The following is a 21,576-nucleotide window of genomic DNA, read 5'->3' as shown; positions in this document are numbered from 1 at the left end:
CCAACCCCAGGGGTCCTACTCTTATACTTTCTAACCACACCTCTTTCTCTTCCCACTACCCAACTTCACATATCCCATTGGCCAACTGCTATTACATCTCCCATCTCTAACCACTCCCCTTCTCACTCACCACTCCCTTCTATCTTTACACAGTCCCACCTTATATACTTCCATCCCCACAAATATACAACAATAAACTATTCTTTCACAATGGCTTATTTAACTATCTCTCTTCAAAACCGATTCTGTTTCACTCTCTTACCACTACTACTAACCTTTGTATATTTACTATCCTCATATGAGCACCCAATATATCCAGACACTACTTACCACAACCAACAAACCAACTCTCAACCCTTACCACACCTCCATAACCATGCAAACATAACATGGACACCTAGCTACCTACTATCAAAGTATCATAGAACACTACACATGAAATATAGTACACAATATTACAAAAGAGTGTTACTTCTCTACAGCAAATTCCCTAATCCAAGCTATCTATTGCAACTCCTCACAGTAAAGGACAGCGATATTCATCCAAACCCTGGCCCAACTGTAACCCCTATCACTCTTCAAAACCATATTCAATCTATCTATTCTCCCCTTGCAAGACCTTCTAACTCTCTCCTACTAGCACATCTTAACATACATAGCATTAACAACAAGGTGACTCAACTCCATGCTCTCCTAGAAGTGTACTCCTTTGACATTATCTGCCTATCTGAAACATGGCTAAAACCTGTCATCCAAGAAAATGAAATTATCCCACCTGGATATAATATCCTAAGACTTGATAGAGTAGCTAAGAAATGTGGTGGGGGCGCTATTCTATTTAAATCTGGCTTTCAATTAACCACTTACAACTGTAATCTACCTCATGACACCAATGCTGAGATTCTCATCTCTAAACTTGAACTTAACAAAGCTAAATTAATCTATATCATCTGCATGTATCTGCCCCCTGGAAATAACATAGCCACCTTGGAAAATATGCTCTGCTGGCTATCCCAACACCTGCCTCAAGAAACCGTAATCCTAGGTGACATAAATTTAGACTGGAATTCCTATAGTAGTAGCCTTCTTACCACACACGTAAACCTATATGGTTTCTCTCAAACCATTACCTCCCCCACCAGAATAAATAAAGCTAACAAGAAAGCAAGCATTTTAGACTGGATTCTCAAAAACAATCATACTCTCTACTATGATTCTGGAACTCTCCCTGATGATATCAGTGATCACTCACTTACCTACATCATCAGATATAAAGCTAACACCCCCTTCCCAAACTCCATTAGACATATTAGATCCAAAAAGAAATTTAACCCTGATCTATTCCAAATGGAACTAAGAGCATGCAATTGGGCTCCCTTAAAACAACTGCCTCTAGATGAAGCCATTAATTTCTTTAATTCTACCTTTCTTGCCATTCTTAACCATCATGCTCCTTCCAGAGCTATCAGAATTAAGACCAAGTCTGCTCCATGGCTTTCTAACGAAACCAAACACAAACTTCACATCAGAAATAAATATTTGGCCAAGTGGAGAATGACAAAAACACTGCTGACCAACTAACCTTTAGACAGCTAAGAAATGACACTAAAAAGGCCATATTTTCTGACAAACAAAAATACTTCGTACAATATCAACAACCTAATTACAACAACCCACATAAATTCTGGGCCAGCATTAAGCAATTACTCCACCCAAGTAAATCCACAACACCAAACCCTCAAAATACAGACCAGAAAAATCCCATCCATACAGCTAATACCTTCTTTACAGATGCCATCCAAACACTAGCAAGTCAGTTATCTAATACCTTCACATTACCCACACACTCCTCAACCCCACCCCCCTTTCATCTCAAACCTGTCTCAACCGCATTTATTCAAACCCTTTTGAAGAAACTGAAACCATGCTCTCCTTCTGCAGACCTACTGCCTTCTGAATATCTACAACTATCATCCAATGCCATAGCCTATCCTATTTCCATACTGGTCAACAGGAGTATTACTGAGGGTTACATCCCCACCTTATGGAAAATCTCCCATATTATCCCCCTACATAAAGGTGGACAGTCCACAGAAATATCTATCGCCCCATTGCCCTACTTTCTCCCCTAGCTAAAATCATGGAGAAATGTATCCATAAACAACTTCTTCACCATTTAATCGAAAACAATTTACTTTCCAACTGTCAACATGGTTTCAGACCCGCACACAGCACTACCACTGCCCTCCTGTCCTTTACTGACTACATTAACAAACAACAAAACCTGAATAATCTTTCTTCTGCTCTATTTATTGACCTGTCTAAAGCATTTGACATGGTAAACCACCAGATTCTCATAAACATCCTAAAATCTCTGTCATTAGACCCACTTTCCATAAAATGGTTCCAATCCTACCTTGACAAACGTCAACAAGCAGTACTTTGGCATAATACTTTATCCTCCCAGTTACCCATTACCTTAGGTGTCCCTCAGGGTTCCATACTTGGACCCCTTCTTTTTTCCATATTTATTAATGACCTTCATCTAGCTATCCCACAAGCCACATGTATACAATATGCTGATGACTCCACACTATTATGTTCAGCTACAGCCTCCCATGACCTTCATGCTCTCACCCAAAAAGTATTTAACATAGTTGAACAATGGTTCACTCAGCATTGCCTTCTTTTGAACCCAAAGAAAACCAAACTCCTCCTCTTCACTCCTACTCTGAAGTCCTCTCCTCTTCAATTCTCAGTGACTTCTATCAATGGTACCATAATATCTTCTGACTATACCACCAAACTACTAGGTGTCACCATCGACAATAATCTGAACTTCGACATCCACATCAATAATACCATAAAGACTATCAATAAAAAAATTGGCAGTCTCTATAGGGTTAAACCATTCCTTTCCCCTACTGCCAAAACTACTATCGCCCACACCCATTTTATCTATACACTCCTTTATGCCTCTCCCATCTTTACTAATCTCCCCAAGAATAACCTCAGTAAATTGGAAATGACCTGTAATAACATTGCACGATTTGCTACAGGCAACCCATTCTGAAACCATCATTGTATAAACTTAAAACAGCTAGGATGGTTAAAACTACAACAACAGATTAAATTTCACCAACTAACCATTGCCCACAACATCCTATACAAACCTTCTAATACTCCAAGTTTATCTACCCTCATCACCCCCTATAAAACCTAAAGTCCTTACGATCATCTCACAAACTTCTTATCCACACCTCAAAACCTAATAACAGAGCTGGGGATTCTCTCTTCTCTAAAACAGTAGGTAAATCCTGGAATCTTCTCCCTAATGACATCACCTCACTCACCTCTCTATCTCTATTTAAAAACAGAATTAAACTTCTCCTCAGAACATACTGGCTATGCCCCTGCTCCAGACCAGACTAGTCATCTACCTCTACTAACTTGACTTACCTATCCACTCCCTACTATCCTCTACTACATTTCCCACCTTATTATATTTTTTGTTCTACCTTTTTTCACTATGTCTATCCTCTTTATATATCTTTTCTTAAGCAAATCCTTTGCTACAATACTACACATCAAACTCCCTTTTTTTTCACTTCTGACTATACTATGTCACCATACTTAAAAATAGCACTATATTATACTGCAGGTCCTCAGTGTTAGATCCTGCTTAACCTTTCTGCTGTAATTCACATGTTGCAAGTACTGATGATTTTGTTTCTTTTTTTTTTCCTTTTTTAATATGATTATTTCCTTTTATCTACCTCTGACTTAACCTGCATTGTTGTCAAAGTTCTTTCAATTTGCACTGTTTATGACTTTTTACCTCAGTGTTACATCCTGTTACAACCTCTATGCTGAAATACACATTACCGTTGTTGGTGCATTTTTTTTTCCATACCAGGAAAATTGCTATTTTTATTAAAATATTAGATTTTATTTCTTATTTTTTATGTGTTTGTACTTGTATTATTGTGTTTGGACCATGTCTTGGAGCTTATCTCCCCGGGCCTCTACTGAAAATGGACATATATCCAGTTAGACTAGCCCAGTAAACAAATGTAAAATAAATAAATAACAGTGGCCTGAGCAGGGCAGTGCACTGAGGTAGAGCCTGAAATTGTGCTGTGTTGGTGCCCGAAACCATGCCATGTTGGGGAGAGAAAGTTGCTTGCCGTAATATAATTAATGAGTTTTGAATCTGTGCATCTTCCCAGGATTTTGGACAGAGAGGACAGTATTACTGTAGGTCAGTAATTTCTGAGTTCTGTAGAAGAGCCCCCTTTGTTCACTGGTATGGTGAAGGATTTTTTTTTTTCCAGAGTGAAGGGACATACTTCTCTTTCATCGATCTATCAGAGTAGAGAAAGGATATGTAAAAGAATTTGCCGCAAGGCTGTCATATTCTGCAGGCAATTTGTTGGGGACCATGGTAGTAGGTTTGAGTTTATGTAGGTACTTTTTGATAGTACAAGTAGGAATGTGAGTAAAAGAGTAAGTAGGAATGTGAGTAAAAGAGTAAGTATTTGTATTTTTGTCTTTGTGTATAGTTTGGAAGTTAGTTGTGTGTTTATTTTTAAGTAAGACAGTGTAACTATTTTAATAAAGTATCTGATGTTGTCAATTTTCATATTACCCTCGACATATGGGTTTGGTTCCGAGCCTCTGAACCAACTCTGCTATTACTACAGCTCAAGAAAGCCAAAAACTCTTGAGCTTAACCCTTACCCACAATGTTCCTTTCCTAGTTACCTCAGATCTTGTTTGCCGCTTTTCATGATGGACACATTCACCATTGCTCTCAAGCTAAGTATAACTTTTTTGATATATTTCAGATTTTGAAATAGTTTCTACTTATTTTCTTCTTACCTTTTGGTCATTGACCCTCCCACTTCTTTATAACACTTTTAGATTTAATTTATCCTCTCTTTCCGTACACCTCAGTGTACTCTGAAGTATCATAGTTGATAGTTTTCTTTCTTTCCACTGTACGCCTCAGTGTATTATTGGCTATCGTTGTTGATAGTTTTGCTTTCTGCTGCTCTCCTCCTATTTAAAAAAAAAAAAAAAAAGAATATATATATATATATATATATATATATATATATATGTGTGTGTGTGTGTGTGTGTGTGTGTGTGCGGTTTGTATAACTAGCTTGTTGTCGCCAATTACTTACAGACTTTAGGAACTTTTCATTATAGTAGATAAACCTAAAGATTCTGGATTTAAAAGGTGCCAGAAATGCAAGCACAAAATTCATATGTCAGACACTCATTTGCTGTGTGTTTATTGCCTAGGCCCTGTTCACCTTCAAGAAGACTGCTCTGTATGTCACAGTTTTAGTTACAGGGCACTCGTGGAAAGATGTAATAAACATATTTTGAAGGGTATATTTCCATCAGCCTTCAGTGAGGCTTTATCCAGTGTTAACAAAGCTAAGAGTAAGACTGATGTGTCTTCTCCTCCTTCCTCATCTTCATCTTCCAAAGTTTTGAAGAAACCAAAAAAGAGAAGCCTATCAGTGCCTTCCACTCTGTCGGCACCATCGTCTGTATGTCGAGGGAATATGAAAATTAACAACACAGATGGAACGTTATGGTGAGTACATAACTTCTTTATAGATTAAAAATGGTATCCAAAAGGCAAAAAGGTGAGAGACAAAACAACGGCACTATATAGCTATTTCAAACAGTCCATTTAATGAAACAAAAACAAAGAAAAAACGTAAGCGCTTTCACAGTGTAACCCACTGCTTCTTCAGACATATCTACAGAGAACTTGAAATGTGTTTTTATATATACATCTTTATATACCTTTAAGAAATTAATTTTCCAATTAAATGAATTGGGTGTTATTTACAATTAGTGTATTTAAATAGAAGCTTTTGTAATCTATGTAAGTTTGTCTGTATGGAGCTTTTCTCTCCGGGCCTCCGCTGAAAATGGACATGTATCCAGTCGGACTATCCCAGTAAACAAATGTAAAATAAATAATAAATAAATTTTGAGTTCTTTGTAGATATGTCTGAAGAAGCAGTGGGTTACACTGTGAAAGCGTTTACGTTTTTTCTATGTTTTTGTTGCATTAAATGGACTGTTTGAAATAGCTATATAGTGCCGTTGTTTTGCCTCTCACCTTTTTGCTTTTTGGATACCATTTTTGTTTCGGGGTGTTTCAGGCATTAATCCAGTGGAAGCAGGTATTCTTTTGCATCTTTATAGATTAAATTGAAAGGCAAAATGCTTATAGATTGGTCAGAAGTATCTGGAGAAAGTTGTCTAGATTTTCCCAGGTTTAAAACTTTGTTTATAATGGCATAGAATAGTTTGGTGTTGGAGTGGTGGGTGTATTGAAACTTAATGTAATATTTTTATTTATCTTTAAGCTTTATTTAGTTTAATTTCTTAAGTAGCTGAGCTGTTGTTGAGATGTTGTTTTATTTTTTAGCCATGTTTTACACACTTTTCCGTGAGTTGTTTAGTTGTCCTAGTTAGCCATGGTGCTGGGTTGGCTTTAACTGTTTAATTTCTTATAGGGGTATGTTCATTTAGAATGCTTAATAATGTTTTGTTGAATTGTGTTACATATTTAAGTACATTCCAGATGTATAATTTTAAGGCACTAATGAAGGCTTTTCTCTCTGGAAAATGGGGCGATTCCCCACTTTGTTATAGTGGTGGAATTTATTATTAGTCTGCCAAAGTAGGGAGACAGTCACTTACTGTGTCTGGCTAAGTGCTATATGATGCTGTTTTCCTGGGTAAATATGTGAAAATGTAGTCTGGTGTGAATTCTTATGTTGCAGTTTTATGGTATCTAGCCGAGTATTCATTAGTTGTGTAATGCCAGAAAGTTATTTTGTAGTAGAAGCGTTATCTGAGTGTATTGTGTCCCAATCACTGTTCATGTTACCCAGTATAATGGCTTCTTGTTGTAAATTGGTAGAAATCCAGCTGAGAATCTCTTGTAGGATACCAATGTTATTGCCTGGAGGTGTGTGTGTGTGTGTGTGCGTGTACATATATTTATGCAAACACACATGTGTGTGTGTGTGTGTGTGTGTGTGTGTGTATATATATATATATATATATATATATATCAGATGCAGGTTGTCGAATGCGTCTTTGTCGAACTGAAAAGCTGGAAAAGGCAAAATAGCGAAGTAGCTTTTCAGCGAATTCTTTCCCTGGGAAAGAATTTGTTTGGCCGCTTTCGCTGTTTTGCCTTTTTGGCACTGTTAGCGAAGTAGCTTTTCAGCGAATTCTTTCCCTGGGAAAGAATTTGTTTGGCCGCTTTCGCTGTTTTGCCTTTTTGGCACTGTAGTACAATCTCGGAGCTGGTATATTTAAGTAGGGGGGTGTGGGGGGCACAACCCCCCATGTCGGGAAGTGTGGGGGGTAAAGCCCCCACATTATGTAATGTTTTATAGTTTTTTTTTTCTCAGAACAGCGATTTTTTTTCTCTTGGAAAAAAATTGCTGTTCTGAGGTTTCGACGTTGTAAGCTTTTGCTTACATGGGGTTGATTATGTGTCATTCGCTCTTCTGAGCATGCAATATAATATAGACCCATATATATATATATATATATATATATATATATATATATATATATATATATGTATAGTGATTATAATCAGGACTGCAGCTCCTTTCTACTTTATCATCAGATTTGAACACCATGGAAAGGTTAGGTTGTGAGGACCTTAAATTACCTGTCTCATCTTTTCCACATCAAGTCTTCTCTCTCTCATCATCAATCTCCACTGTTTTTTACCAAAGTTTTATCTGTGGTGGCAAAGTTTTTACAGTAAAATAGTTTTATGGTGTTTCCATACTTGGATGACTGGTTTCTGATATCTCCTTGAACAGGCTTCCTGGCAGAAAACTTGTCATGAGCTCAGCCATGACTGTAATATTTTCAAATTCACCATCAAATCTGACTCTAGATGTGACACAGTGGGTCAGTTTAGTTGAGGAGGAGCCGAAAACAGTGTCCTTTCAGACTTGTCTGACTCAGGATTATTCCCAAAAGGTAGAGACAGCAGACTCTGGATGAAAACCTGTAGTCTTTTGCATTTGTTGGGATTGATGGTGACTACCATCTTCATGGTTCCACAGGTTTACCAGCAAATGTGAGTGTAGCAGTAAAGATAAGATGCCAGTGATTGCAGACTATGCTGTAAAGGATCTCCTGTTGATGTTAGATCATTGTTAGTGTGCTATGGAGTGATGACTGTTCCAACCAGTCTTACTGGGTTGGTCCCTTTATGCGACTGATGACATTTATTTGGTGGTCTGGCTCCTCACTGTTGCAGTGCAGCTGAAGTTTGGGGGTGGGCATTAACCATAAACCTGCTTGAGCAAAGTTGCCCTCCTCATTCTCCAAGGGGTGGATCCTTGGCAAGGTCAGACAACAAGGCTGGATTCTGATCCTTAATGAAATGTCACAAAATGCTCCCAAAGACACAAAGACACACTGGGGGAAAGCGACCCAGGCGGTCCACCAACCATGGCACCTCCCTGAATGCCATTCATTTTCTGGGCAAGATGAATGCTGTGGCAGATACTGACTCTGCTTAGAGTCAGTGAGTTCTTCACAACAAAGGTCTTCTGTGTGTGATACACCTCAAATATTGATCTGTTTGCCATAAAGGAGAATGCAGTGCTTCCTACGTTCTTCTAAGCGAAAAAAGGGTGGATAGGTTACTGAAATTGCATTTTCCCCTAAAGTGGCAGGTTCCTGTGAAGTGTCGTTTATGTCTTTCTATCATTCCACTTGATTTTACACCTTTTAGCCAAATATAGTGATGACAGACCAAGCCTTATTCTTGTTGACTTTTATTGTCATATGGAAATGTGGTTTTAGACATTCACACCCCTTGTGGTGCAGGAAACATTCACCCTCCGATGTCCTTTTCATCTCTGAGATAGATTGTTCCATTAGACCCCTGGAGGAAGGAGTTGGAAGATTTAGTAGGCTGCTTGAAAGTCCTCTACTAGTTAGATAATGTTCTGCTAAGTGGAAATGGTAGAAGTATGTACATCTTTCACATTCTGTAAACTTGCAAGTTTACTTGATCCTTTGTGCACCCAATGTTTGATCTGGGCCTCATCTGTTTTATGAACCTTTGTATACTCTAGCCACTTCAGTGCATGATAACATTATGAATGGCAGAATTTGTGGCTCAACACATGCTTTTCAAGCAGTTCTTCAAAGGGGTGCTGTATTGTCATGCAGCACTGAAGAGCAGTTTTCCTCTTTATGACTTAAACATTATGATCAACAAACCTATCTGTCCACTATTTGTGCTGATTGATTCAGGTGGCTTCAAGTTCTTCCATTAGAGGGCAGCACCTCCACAAGGCAAATCTTGATGCTTCTGACTGTTATCTGTAGATAATCTTGCTTGGTCTTTCAAAATGATTAGGTTTCCCTAAGGACTCACCCCACATTTCCTACCTAAAGTTATTTTGGAGCTTTCTTTTGTGTTTCCACTCAACTCCTTGTGTTCTTCTTGGGGTTGCAGACTGCAAGAAAGAGGGCCATGCATGTGTTGGCTGTGCATACCATCAGCTCAGGTTTTACCTTAGGAAGGTGCATGAGCTGTCGAATATAGATCAGACGTTCATCCCCTTTACCCAAGGTAAAAAGGGAGAGGAGGATCAGGGAGAGGCCAAGCTAACTCAGTCATTAAGGATTGCTAATTGCATTGGCTTTCATTTTTGTGCAGCCACTTGTTTTCTGTCAGCCAAGTTAAAAATTACTCTGATGGTATTTGCTGCTTTCATTGCCTGTTTTAAGATAAAATGTCAGTTGTGAACATCTCATTCAGGATCGGTATCAAATGGGGGGAAAAAAAGAAAAGAAAAAAACAGTATAATAAAACAAGTAATATTGTTTGGATCTTCACTTTAGAAACAGAGTGACATTCAGCCCTTCTGTGCTGTAGGAGTGGGCCTTCTGAGTTTTGGTCTCTGCTTTCTCCAGCTCCTGACCCCCCTTGAAGTTTTTATTTGCTGCTTATGATTCTTTCCAGCTGCTATCCATTTCATAAAATCCTTCTATATAACTATAAAAGGTGTAAATACTCAGACGGTCAGCTGATTTTTAATAGGCCCTTCTTCAGTTGGTATTTGTTACTCTTTTGCTGTTATCCTTTGATTATTTGTTCTACTGGCTTCTGGTGTTGGAAAAGCCCTTTTTGCGAGTTTATTACTTCATGTTTTCTTGCATAGCATTTTTTTGTGTCTTTCTGTTGCAGCTCATTAATGTACACCCTCTAGGCCCATTTGATTTACTATTCAGACTGGCTTACCATTTCCTAGGCTGTCATCAGACTTCCAACATCCAAGTTTCCTATTTAAGTGACTTCCCAGTTCACTTACTCCCATTAACCTTTTGCCATGTGTCTGTCTAGGGCTTGTCTTCTAAAACATTTTTATGTCATTCTGGCTTAAGTACAACAGCACATGATGATCTGTAGTTTGACAGCTTTGTGTAATTCTGATGTTTTCCAGTTGGTTAATTCCATGGATTATGCCACTTTTACTTGTTTGTGCTAGTAATGGCAAATTAATGGCATTGACCAGCTTGTGTTTGACAGTCTTTCCTGATGAAAGCTGTTTAAGAAGACAAAAGTAGTCAACTGAAGAAATTATAGTTTAAATAAAGAGAGCAGTGTGTTGCTCTTTCATCATATTGCTTTTTTTTTCTTTTTTTGCATTTAAAGTAATTCAGGTCTTGCGAATTGGGACTCTACATTTCTTATACCAACTCTAAAGATGAGCGACTTCACAAAAATCCATTCCTGTCAAAAAAGACAATAGTGAGTAAAATAAAAAATTCTGATCAAGTTCATCCACAGTCAGCTGTCTGCCAGTACCATGGGTCAGACAACAGTCAGACTGCTGCCAGTACCATGGGTCAGGCAACAGTTGGCTGTCCGCCAGTATTATGGGTCAGACAAGTCAGCTGTCTGCCAAGTACCATGGGTCAGACAAGAGTCAGCCGTCTGCCAGAATCATTGGTCAAACAACAGTCGGCTGTCTGCCAGTATCATGGGGCAGCCAACAGTCAGACATTTGCCAGTGTCATGGGTCAGCCAAGAGTCAGAATTGTGAAGTGATTTCTTTCTGCGTTTATTTCTCTAGCTTGTTGTGTGATGTCATGGAATTTACCTGTGGTGAGCAAACCTGATACTTGAGCACAGGAGCCAGAGGGTGTAAGTGGCAACGAGAAATCTCTGACAATGGAAATCCAGTTTGTTACCCTACTGTTGAGGGGCTTTTCAAAGATCAGCTTATAAAAGAGTACCCACTTATCTGTTGTTTACATGGAATATATATGACACTGCAATGGAAGTTCAGCAAATGCAAAATATACCGGTCTCTCCAAACCATTATGTTGCAGAAGAGGTTTAGATCCCTAGACCAAGTATTTATGATGTAATTTAACTTGCTGATGTGCAGTAAATTGTCACTAATGGATCAGAGGTTGCCTTGTATGACAGACACAGGTCACCTCTTAGCAGTCTGAAGGATATTTCCTACAGACTTTTTGTGTATAGTGACAGGGTTTTGAGTCAATTCATTTATGCCATGTTATTTAGGCTTTGTATCCCCTTTGGCAAGGTATCTCTTTGGGCGTTCTAGTTGTTGCTTGTGTCTGGACAGATACATGCCAAAGGGGGCATTACATTCAGTGATTGTCCTAATGAGGGCTGAGTAAAGGGGGACAATGACATCCTTAGATCTAGACACAATCCCTTTGTTTATAATTTGTGCAGTACAGGACTTTCATATATCAATAGACGCATGTTGGTCAAAAGTTAGTTCACTGTCCACATATATTCCCAAATCCCGAACAACTGGGTAAACTCTTAAGGGGTGTATTGTCAGTGTGTGAATTCCATGGGGTAGATGACTTTCCAAAGGATACATTAATATTTTGCATTTAGTTTCAGACAATAATTTTGACACCAGTTATTTATTTGAGACAAAATTTCCTGCAGGATGGTTAAGTCATTTGGGGATTCCCTGACTGCTCCTAGCTTGCAGTCATCTGCAAACTTAGACAGCCAGAGCCCTTGGGTATTGGCTTTTACATCAAAAAAAGTAGATGCCAAACAAGAGAGATCCCAACACAGAATCCTCGGGGACTCCACTGGTTACTGGTCTCATTGTAAAGGTGACATCCCCCTATTTTGATTATCCTTGTCCTAGCTGTGAACCAGTTACAATCAATTGGGTGACATAGGGGTTTATTCCCAGTTTATTTAGCTTTTCTGCTATGGGTAATTGTGTCAAAAGCTGTGGCCAGGTTGAGGTATGTGGTGTGCACCATTTTGCCTTCATCCATTGCTTTGGTGACCTTTTCAAAAAATCCACCAGACTGAGTAAGCATGACATATCCTTGACGAATCCAAACTGAAACGTGTAGTGTTTGGAGGTTCCCTATGTCCTGTTTGATTAATTGCATGATGTCTTTCCATGACTTTGCATATGAGGCTGGTCAAACCTATGGTTGTGTAATTGCATGGGGTCTTTGGAAGGTTCTCCCTTATGCAGGGGAATGACTGTAGCTGTTCTTCATTTCCTTGGTACAAAACCTGTATGGAGGCTGACACTGGGTGTGGCCAAATCATGCTTCATGCTATTTATAATGCATCCAAGGATATTGTCAGGACCCATCAATGCAGTATTTTTAGCTTTTGAAAGCACTTTTAAGACTTGTTCTGGTGTGATAGCTGGAGGTGAGCCACTGTCAGGTATATCTTAAAGGACAGACAGAGGGAGAGAGGGGTAAAGTTAGAGCTAAATTTTTTGACCAGTAGGTTAGCTGTAGCTTCAGCCTCAGTGTCGTTAACATGGTTCACAATCATTTCAGTGCATTACTGATTGTGCTTTTGAGATTATGAACATCACTGAAACATGCCTTGTGATTGTCTTTGGTTTGGTAGCTATTTTTAGCCTCAAACTTGGCTTTAGTGACTTGTTTGTTTATTTCAGTGACAATGGCTCAACATTCTGTGAATTACTCTTCTTTTGGTCAAAATTATTTTCCTTTTGTTATAAAGCTTGTTGATCTTAAGGTTTAAACATGTGGGTTTGTTTCTGGAGTTTGCCCTGCACTTGTTCCTATGGGGTACACATGCTATTGTGGTTTGGTGGTGTATATTTCTGCATAGTCAGTGTTGTAAGTTGTTTAATGGTTCTCCACACTCAGCTTCTCTACTGTGGTTTTGGTCGTGTTTTACCCTTTTTGTATAGTTTATATTCTGTAATAATTTCTGGTCCTCTTAAATTTGCTTGCTTCACTTTTTTGACCTGCTAATCTGTTTCCCTTTGGGGCATACAGTATTGAGGAGAAGTGACTAGATGCATTATTAAACAGTATGCCATCACCGTGTGATGTTTCTGTTTTTAGGTGTCCCAACTCATCGGCCTAATAACTTCTCAGTCTTCATCCTCTGGCCTGTTCATTGCTACTGGGAGAATAGGACTAGACTGAAGGAAGAGGTCACCAGTTCTCCTTCTCTCCCTTCCTGGATCACACCAGGTCCCAGTAAGGTGACAGTCCTACAACGCAGTTGTCTCTTGTCCTTGAGCTCACTGATTTCTGTGTTCAGGATGAAGGTTGGTCCTATTCCCTCCTCGTGGTGAGAGCCCTATGGACCATTAATTTCCTGTGTTTTAGTTCACCAGCTCTTTCCCTTATAACAGTTAAGTATCAGATAGTAGGAGGTATGCAGTCAGAAGGTCAGGTGGACCAGTTTACAGCTGCACTGTAATTCTTGAAGTTCCTACTTTCTGAGTGAATCATGTGCTCTGTTGCACATGTTGTTCCTGGACCTTTTACTGCCAGTGGTAAATCAGCTCTCCAGCAGATATTTCTATTACAGCAGGTGAGTGCAGTCAAGAATTTATTTCTGAATGCCACTGGGATGGGCACAAGTGATGCATCTGTCTTAAAACCAAGTACCATCCCCAGTGTTTGCTAAAAAAATAGTTACAAGGCCGTTACAGTTCTACGTCTTCAGCTTGAACATTTAGTCAGTGAACAGTGTATAAAGATAGTCTTGAAAATAACCATTAACTTTATTGTATTACCGTGTCTCACCGTGGTAACAGTAGAACTTATTTTTGGTGAATATTAGATGTGAATTTTCATTTTTCTCTATTGAGTATAATGTGTGATGATTTTCTCTTTCTGTCTTTTTACAGCTTTCACAGCTTGGGCAAAAATAAAACTACAGATGGACGCTATCAGTCAGTGTATGTCGGGCATTCAAGAGAATCTCTTTATTGATGAGATTGGACTTGGAACTGTATCTTGTCAGTTAAATTGTCATTCACCAAAATTAATACTTCAACTTGTATTTGATAATCTATTTTTAATGGAAATTCTGAACTGTACTTTGCCATAGCCATGTACTATATATGTATTAGGAATAAAGTAAAAAAAAAAAAAGTAGTAGTGCCTTTGTGTTCTGTCAGGTTTCATTTTCACTCCCGACTCTGTTCTGATAATCTATATTGCACTGAAGTGTAAGACTTCCACCCGGTAGCTGGAGGTAAAATGTGCAGTTTAGCATTTTTTTCCAGTTTGATTTATAGAGAATAGGCATTTATTCATATTGCGGATCACTTAATGAAGTCACAAGACTATCATTCTCCCACCTCACCACCATCATAAAAATGTATAAAAAAATCACGTGTGCATACCTGTTACATAAAGAGCAAAATCTCAGTTTCAAGTACCAGTGAAGGAGGAAGGTTACATAGTAGGTGCAGCTGCCTTTGTTGTAGCAGCAGTAATGGGGGGAAAAGATGTAGAACTGTGTTAGAGCATCAAATTAATAAACAATTGATGTAATATTTTCCTTCCCAGAAAAGTGTTAATAATTTATAAGTATGCTTTTAGGTAATTGTCACTGCAAATTCAAATAAAAGTAATAGATGTGCAGACCAAATTCAGAAAGTAATCACTCAGCAACAAAGTACTTCAAGACAATGACTGTACAAGAGGCTGTTACTGCTGCAGAGGCCAATAACTAATATCTTGACCCTTCTTCCGTATATTTGAAGAAGTGATGACGTCTTCTTAACGTGTATAAAAAGGCATTAATTATGCCCATGCAAAGTCTGTTTTTTAGTAATTAATGAAAGTCCTAATGCTCATTTCCTTATTATCACATTCACTTTAAAGTGCACCTGTGTTTCATTACAGCTGCTAAACATTTTAATTATCATTAATAATTTAATTGCTTGAGCTATTTCAAAATGTTAAATCAGTCTTATAATACAGATTTGGGCTATGCTGCAGATTATCCTTTGTGCCCTTTTGTTAGTCGTCAAAAGAAGCTGAATTAACCTTGCATAAAATGATACTATGATCACAGCAGAACAAGAGATGGATATCAGTGACCGCAAGGCATTTGTAATATTTTATGACCATTACAATAACCCATTTCTTTCTGTCTTGATTACACTGTAGCCTACCAGGGTCATATGGAAAAAAGCCTGCAAGCTCTTCTGTAATTTTCCTTCAGATAGCACTGTTCAGTAAACAATATTTGTGGATCAGTCTTCACCTGGTCCTTTCTGCAGAGCTTTAAGTCCCTGATTTTTACAGGTAAAATGTGACAGTTACTGTTTACCCCACATTTTGTGGGGCAATAATAACTATTCCTTCTCCAAAGTTTAGATCATGTCATGAACACTGAACAGCTTTACTGGAGCTGTTTCTGTGGCCAAAATATGACAAACCACACAGGTATATGTATTTATGTAAGTCTTTGTGTTTTCTGAGACTTTAACTGTACACCATAATTATCCTTCTTACATTGCCATCTGTTTTTGACATTTTGTAGAAGGAAGAGTAAAGCATTACTGACTACTGTCAAGCAATAGATAAAGAAACAGACTTTGCCCAAAGTAGAGGTTGATGTCCTTCCATATCACTGTTACAGTATTCATAACCTAAGGGATCTCCTGCCAAGGATAACCCAACATCTGGCCAGTATACCAAAGCTTCAGTACTTCTAGGCATTGTGCATCACATGTATACTCCCCACGCAAGGTGTAGGGCATAAAGGTGACATATGGATGCTTATACTAAAAACTTATTTGCCACCAGTCCAAATGCCATCTTTGAATGTCCGTCTGAACGCCCTTCTGCTGGTTACCAAACCACACTTCAAATAAGTGTCCTGTTGAGGTTTCTTCTTCTCTTTCTTTTTTATTTAGTGCTATTGGGTTCATGTCATCCAGAAGGGGAAGAAATGTAATTGTGGGAGGCAGATTCTCCATAAACAGCATCACAACCAGTGACTTTTCGGCTTGGGTGCTTCCCACCACCATACATCGTGTTCTGTATGCCAGGCTATTGTCCCTAAGACCATACATAGTTCTCTCCTCTTTATCTGTTTACTTTAAAAAACAGCATCTTAAGCTGTTGGTTCAATGTGCTTTGGCAGAATCTTCCCATCCTGAGGGTTGGCTGTTTGCCAAGTAAAAAGCCAAAAAACTTAGGCCTGATACGGCTGCTGTCCAGCTTCCCCTGGATGTTTGTCTCAAGGGTAGTGAAAGCCCAGAGGATCATCCAGTGGTTGCTTTTGATTCCTCTGTCGTGACCCCCATCAGAGGCCAGTTTGGCTACAACTTCTTGCACTTCTTTGGGGCCTTTAAAGACATCTGCTACTGACATTGAGGGGGAATCTCGGCTGATTATATCTGAGGGAACAAGGAGGATTCCACAGATCTTGGTAAGGGGCGAGATTCCTACTACACGTATTGAATGTTGCCAGGGGTCTGACCCTCCGAGAATATTTCACGCAGACCTCCTACAGAAAAAGAAACAGAAAACCAAGCATATTTCACCTGTAGTTAAGGATTCCCAATGTGAATGGCAGGATTTTACTCAGGGGTTATTTAATGCTTTAATGACTTTAAAGCTTCTTCAAGGAGTGTCTGTGCTTTCTCCTCCCTGGTCTTCCACTCCTCTTAAAAGACCCAGGGAGCTAGATTCTTCAGATGAGACTCTAGATTCTGGGTAAGAGCCTCTGGCTTACTCTTCTAGCATTCCTTCCCCCTTGGACTATGGTTCAGAGGAAGAGCATTCTATTTGTCCAAATTCTCCTTTGGAGGAACTTTCCTTTGGGGATACTGTTGCCTGCATGATGGAGTTTTTTAAGTGGGATTGTTCTCAAGTCTATGACATTCAGAAAAGGTATTATGACCTCCTCCAGATGGAGTGTGCTAAACCGTCAGCTGTTCCCCCTGTTCTGGCTGCCCTCCTGGATGCCTTTTCAGCAGCTTCTAAGCCTCCTGCACCCAAGAAAGCTGATAGATTTTACAAAGTGTCTGACAAATGTAAATTTATTTATAAATGCCCTTCTGTAGTGTCTGTCTCTTCTGACAAACCCTCCAAGCTGTTTCCCTCTGCTCACTTCAGATAAGGATAATAGGGCTTTGGAGAGGCTGGGCAAAAAGATTTACACTGCTGCCACTTTATCCTTCTGGGCCATCAACGTCTGGAGTCGTATGACCAGGTTTGTTTTGGCCCTTCTTTCTCAGGTTTCCAAAATGGTTTCTGACCTTCTTGACTCTGAGGGGAAGGCTTCTGGCCTTTCCCTGTTGGGCTGTACCTCTCAAGTTGCTTGCCACTGTATCAAATGCAGCTACAATTCAGCTGATGCCTCCTCCAAGGCTGCTGGCTTTGGTTCAGTTATGAGGCGTTACTCTGGGACTCTCCTTTTTGGGACCCCATGACAGTGAATCATGGAAGGAATCAAGGAATGCTGAGGGGAAAGCAGAAAACAAAAGGGAGAGGGAGGGGAAAGTGAAAGTCATGGACACTGATAGAGGCTTTTTGGTGTGAAATTTTAGTAATTTTTCATTTAAACCATGAACATCTGGCTGTTTTGAGAAAAGGACTGTCATTTGTTCCATCCTGTAGGATGAACTTCGTTAACACTTTAAAGGAACTTAAACTTTATGTAAGAAAGTTAAATCTTGAATATATTTTACACAATGTTAATGTGATGCAAGAAAGCTTTCAGTTACATAAAAAGTACCTTCAGTCCAACTTTTCATTATACACTTCAAATTTATCTTGAGTCCTGTGAAAAAGAAATTAGAAATTTGCTAACCACGCCCTTGTTAGTTAAGTATTATAATATGACAACTGTTGGAAAACAGGCCTTGACCGAACTTGAAAATGGGTAAGGGAAATGGGATGGTTTTAATGAATGTTGGAGATTATATTAATGCTCTTTCTAAGACTGTTTCAGATTTTGACTTGTATGAAACTGTTTCTTTCAACAAAATCAATCGATTTTTTAAGGAGCTGGATAGTGTTATTAGATTTATTATATGATGCACAAGTGGATGTTAAATTGTATGACTTGTGTATTGAATTTTTTAAATTATGTAGATTTTTTTTTGTATCCCAAAAATGCATAAGCCTATTGGAGAAGATCAGTTTCCATCTTTTAGGCCAATTTTTTTCCAGTGGTAGGACAAAAACAGATTTTATATCAATTTTTGGGACTCTGTTATAAATCCAGTTATACAGAATTCAAATTTCTATCTCGGGACTCATGGGCATTACTGGATTCATTACAACAGTACTGTTTTTCTGGGCAAGAGAGATGCATGTTCACTTCAGATGTCACTTCTTTATATACATGTATACCTAAAGAAGAAGGGCTTGGATATTTTAGGAATTATACGGTTAAAGTGGCCAAGTTAGATGGTATTTTTGTCAGTCCCTTCGGTAATTTAATAGAACTTGTCTTAGATAACATTTTTTATATTTAACAAAGACTACTATGGACAGAAAAGAGGAGTAGCAATGGGTGCCAGGATGACACCACCATATGCTAATGCAGTCATAAGTGGGTGGGAACATGAACATCTTAGTTCTAATGGTCTATTTCAGAAAGTGGGATTCTACAAATTATATATTAATGATTTATTTTTTGTATGGTCGGGTGACTTGAAAGAACTAGATATATTTATTCAGGATGACAACAGAAATACTACTTTTCTTAATTTTATATTGGGTTGTAAAGGAAAGTAAATTTTTTAGATATAACATTGGGGATTTTTGACAGTGACATATATAGGAAAAAATGCTTTTATCAATAACTATCTCGTATCTTATAGTCAACATCCAACTGTCATGAAGAAATATGTAGTTAGGGGTCAGTTCATTCATATTAGTAGGCTTATTAGCTTGAATGACAATTTTGACAGTGAAGTTAAATATTTGAGGCAGTTATTTGTAGACAGATGTTATACACCTGCCTATCTTGGCAATGTGAAAGAAGAAGTGAGTTGTATGAGAAGTTTGAGGTTACCACCTATTTTGACTAGTTGCATGCCTTTTCCTGGAAAAAAGGATAAGTAAATCAACACAGGGAAGGGGGTCTTAGGATTTCCTTTACCTGTTTCTTCTGATGCTTATATTACAAACTACCTAAATGAAAATTGGAAAATAGTTACAGGTAATAAGAATCTTAATGAAGCAATTGGAAATGCCCCTACTTTCTGTTAAAAATAGTTTTGATCTGAAAATGTTATTTGAATATACTCCACTCGATCAATACATTAAGAAAGGTATGTTTAAGTGTAACGGATATAAGCAATATAGATTCATCAATGAAGGTTCCAATGTCGTTTTAAAACATAACTTACAGATTTGGTCAAAAAGTAAATTTAGTTGTGATTCAACATATGTGGACTATTTAGCTACATGTGACACATGCCACTGTTTTTATATAGGTAAGACCATTAGGATGCTGAGTAAGACATTCTCTGAACATGTTTTGGCCATCAAAAACAAGGATGATAAAAATGCCTTAGCAAAGCAAGCTCTCACCTGCTAAGGCACTGTATGAGCGCATCCACTCGTGCATGAATCATGCCATCCCCAATAGAACCAAGACACTCTCCTCCAAAAAAAAAAAAAGCCAATTTGGTGGTCCCTTGCCATAAACAAACTTACAACAAAAGGAAGAAACTGTTGCAGAAAAGAGGAAAATCCCAGAATGCAAAAAAACTCCCTTACCTGCCTCAGTAAGAAGCTAAGATCCCTCATAAAATCCTCCAAAGCTACTTACGAAGATAAAATTGCCAAAGATTCCAAAGACAACCACAAGGCATTCTATAGCTATGTCAAGAATCTAAATGGCAATGCTCAGATCTGCTCTGAGCTACAACAGAATGGCATTAAATATACTGATCCTAAGGATATTGCCAGTATCCTGGCAGCTCGATTCAGTGCAAACTTCATCCCCCACTCACCCCTAAAGGGCCCATCTCAATACCGAAAGATTGCCAAATTCTGGTAATAACGGCCACACAGGTAAAAAACACATTCTCCAAAGCTATGAATACAACATTCATGGGACCAGACGACATCCCAGGCTGTGTACTACATGAACTACAAAATGAACTGGCACCTCACCTAAGTGTCATGTTTAATCATAGCCTCACCTCAGACTTCTTGCCCACTGAGTGGCGCACAGCTACAGTTATCCCACTCCACAAGGGGGGATCCACCTTGGATCCTGTAAACTACTGCCCCATCAATCTGACGAGCCTCATCTGCAAGGCCATGGGACGTATTATCATGGAACTTATAAACAAAGACATTAACAACCTTCAAACACTGGTTCCCATGCAGTTTGGGTTTGTGAAGGGCCGATCTTGTCTCCTGAACCTGATTGACTTCTTCGAATCAGTCTCCAGAGCTGTGGACAAGGGTAAGGTGGTCCACACAGCCTATCTGGACCTCGCCAAGGGTTTTGACACCATCCCCCACTCTGAAATCATAGATAAACCTACCAAGCTGGGCATTAATCCCTATATCACTCGATGAGTTGCCAACTGGCTTACTGACAGAACCCACTATAAAAGTAGCCGATCCAAATCCAGCTCCAGACAAACGGAGTACCTCAGGGTTCAGTCCTGGGACTGCTCTTGTTTGGCATCTACTTCTCTGAAGTACAGACCAACACTAAGGGACTCTGGCTAACAAAGTTCGCAGATGACTGCAAACTGGGAGCCATTATTGAATCCCCAAGTTATGTGGATATTCTACGAAGGGGCCTTACAGAAACAGATGCTTGGTGCCAGAGCCATGGGCTCAAGCTCAATTCCAAGAAATTTATAGTTATCCCCTTTGGGAAAAAACAAGTACCTGTGAATTACCACATAGGTGGCAGTACACTAAACACCAAAAGTGTGATAAGAGACTTAGGGACACAAGTGGACAGCGGTCTCACCTTCGATAACCACATTGCCCCAACAGTCAGAAAAATCTTTCTATGTGGCACACTTCATCACTAAGGGCTTTTCATCCAGAAAAAAGGAGGTCATTATCCCACTGTACTCATCCCTCATTAGACCCATTATAGAATACAATGCCCCGTTTGGTATGTACCACTCAAGACATCAGCAACAACTGGAAAGGCTGTAGAAATACCTCACTAAAATAATCACAGGCCTAAAGCAGATGCCCTGTGCTGACCATTTAAAAAAACTCGACCTATAC

At 39.0% G+C, this 21,576-nt stretch overlaps 1 protein-coding gene across 1 annotated transcript in view; it reads left to right on the top strand.

Annotated features, from left to right (window-relative positions):
• Positions 1-14,489, top strand: part of SCFD1 (sec1 family domain containing 1) — a 3,579,547-nt gene extending 3,565,058 nt beyond the window's left edge. Inside the window, exon 25 of the mRNA XM_044073814.1 lies at positions 14,238-14,489. Coding sequence (XP_043929749.1) covers positions 14,238-14,261 — 24 coding nt within the window. The 3' untranslated portion in view covers positions 14,262-14,489. The remainder of the gene's footprint in view (positions 1-14,237) is intronic.
• The last annotated feature ends 7,087 nt before the right edge of the window (positions 14,490-21,576 follow it).

The sequence above is a fragment of the Protopterus annectens genome, chromosome 6.part0 (assembly GCF_019279795.1).
Source record: "Protopterus annectens isolate FY-2018-M chromosome 6.part0, PAN1.0, whole genome shotgun sequence".
Classification (NCBI taxonomy): Eukaryota; Metazoa; Chordata; order Ceratodontiformes; family Protopteridae; genus Protopterus; species Protopterus annectens.
Note: the sequence above shows the minus strand (reverse complement) of the source record. Positions and strands in the feature narration are given on the sequence as shown.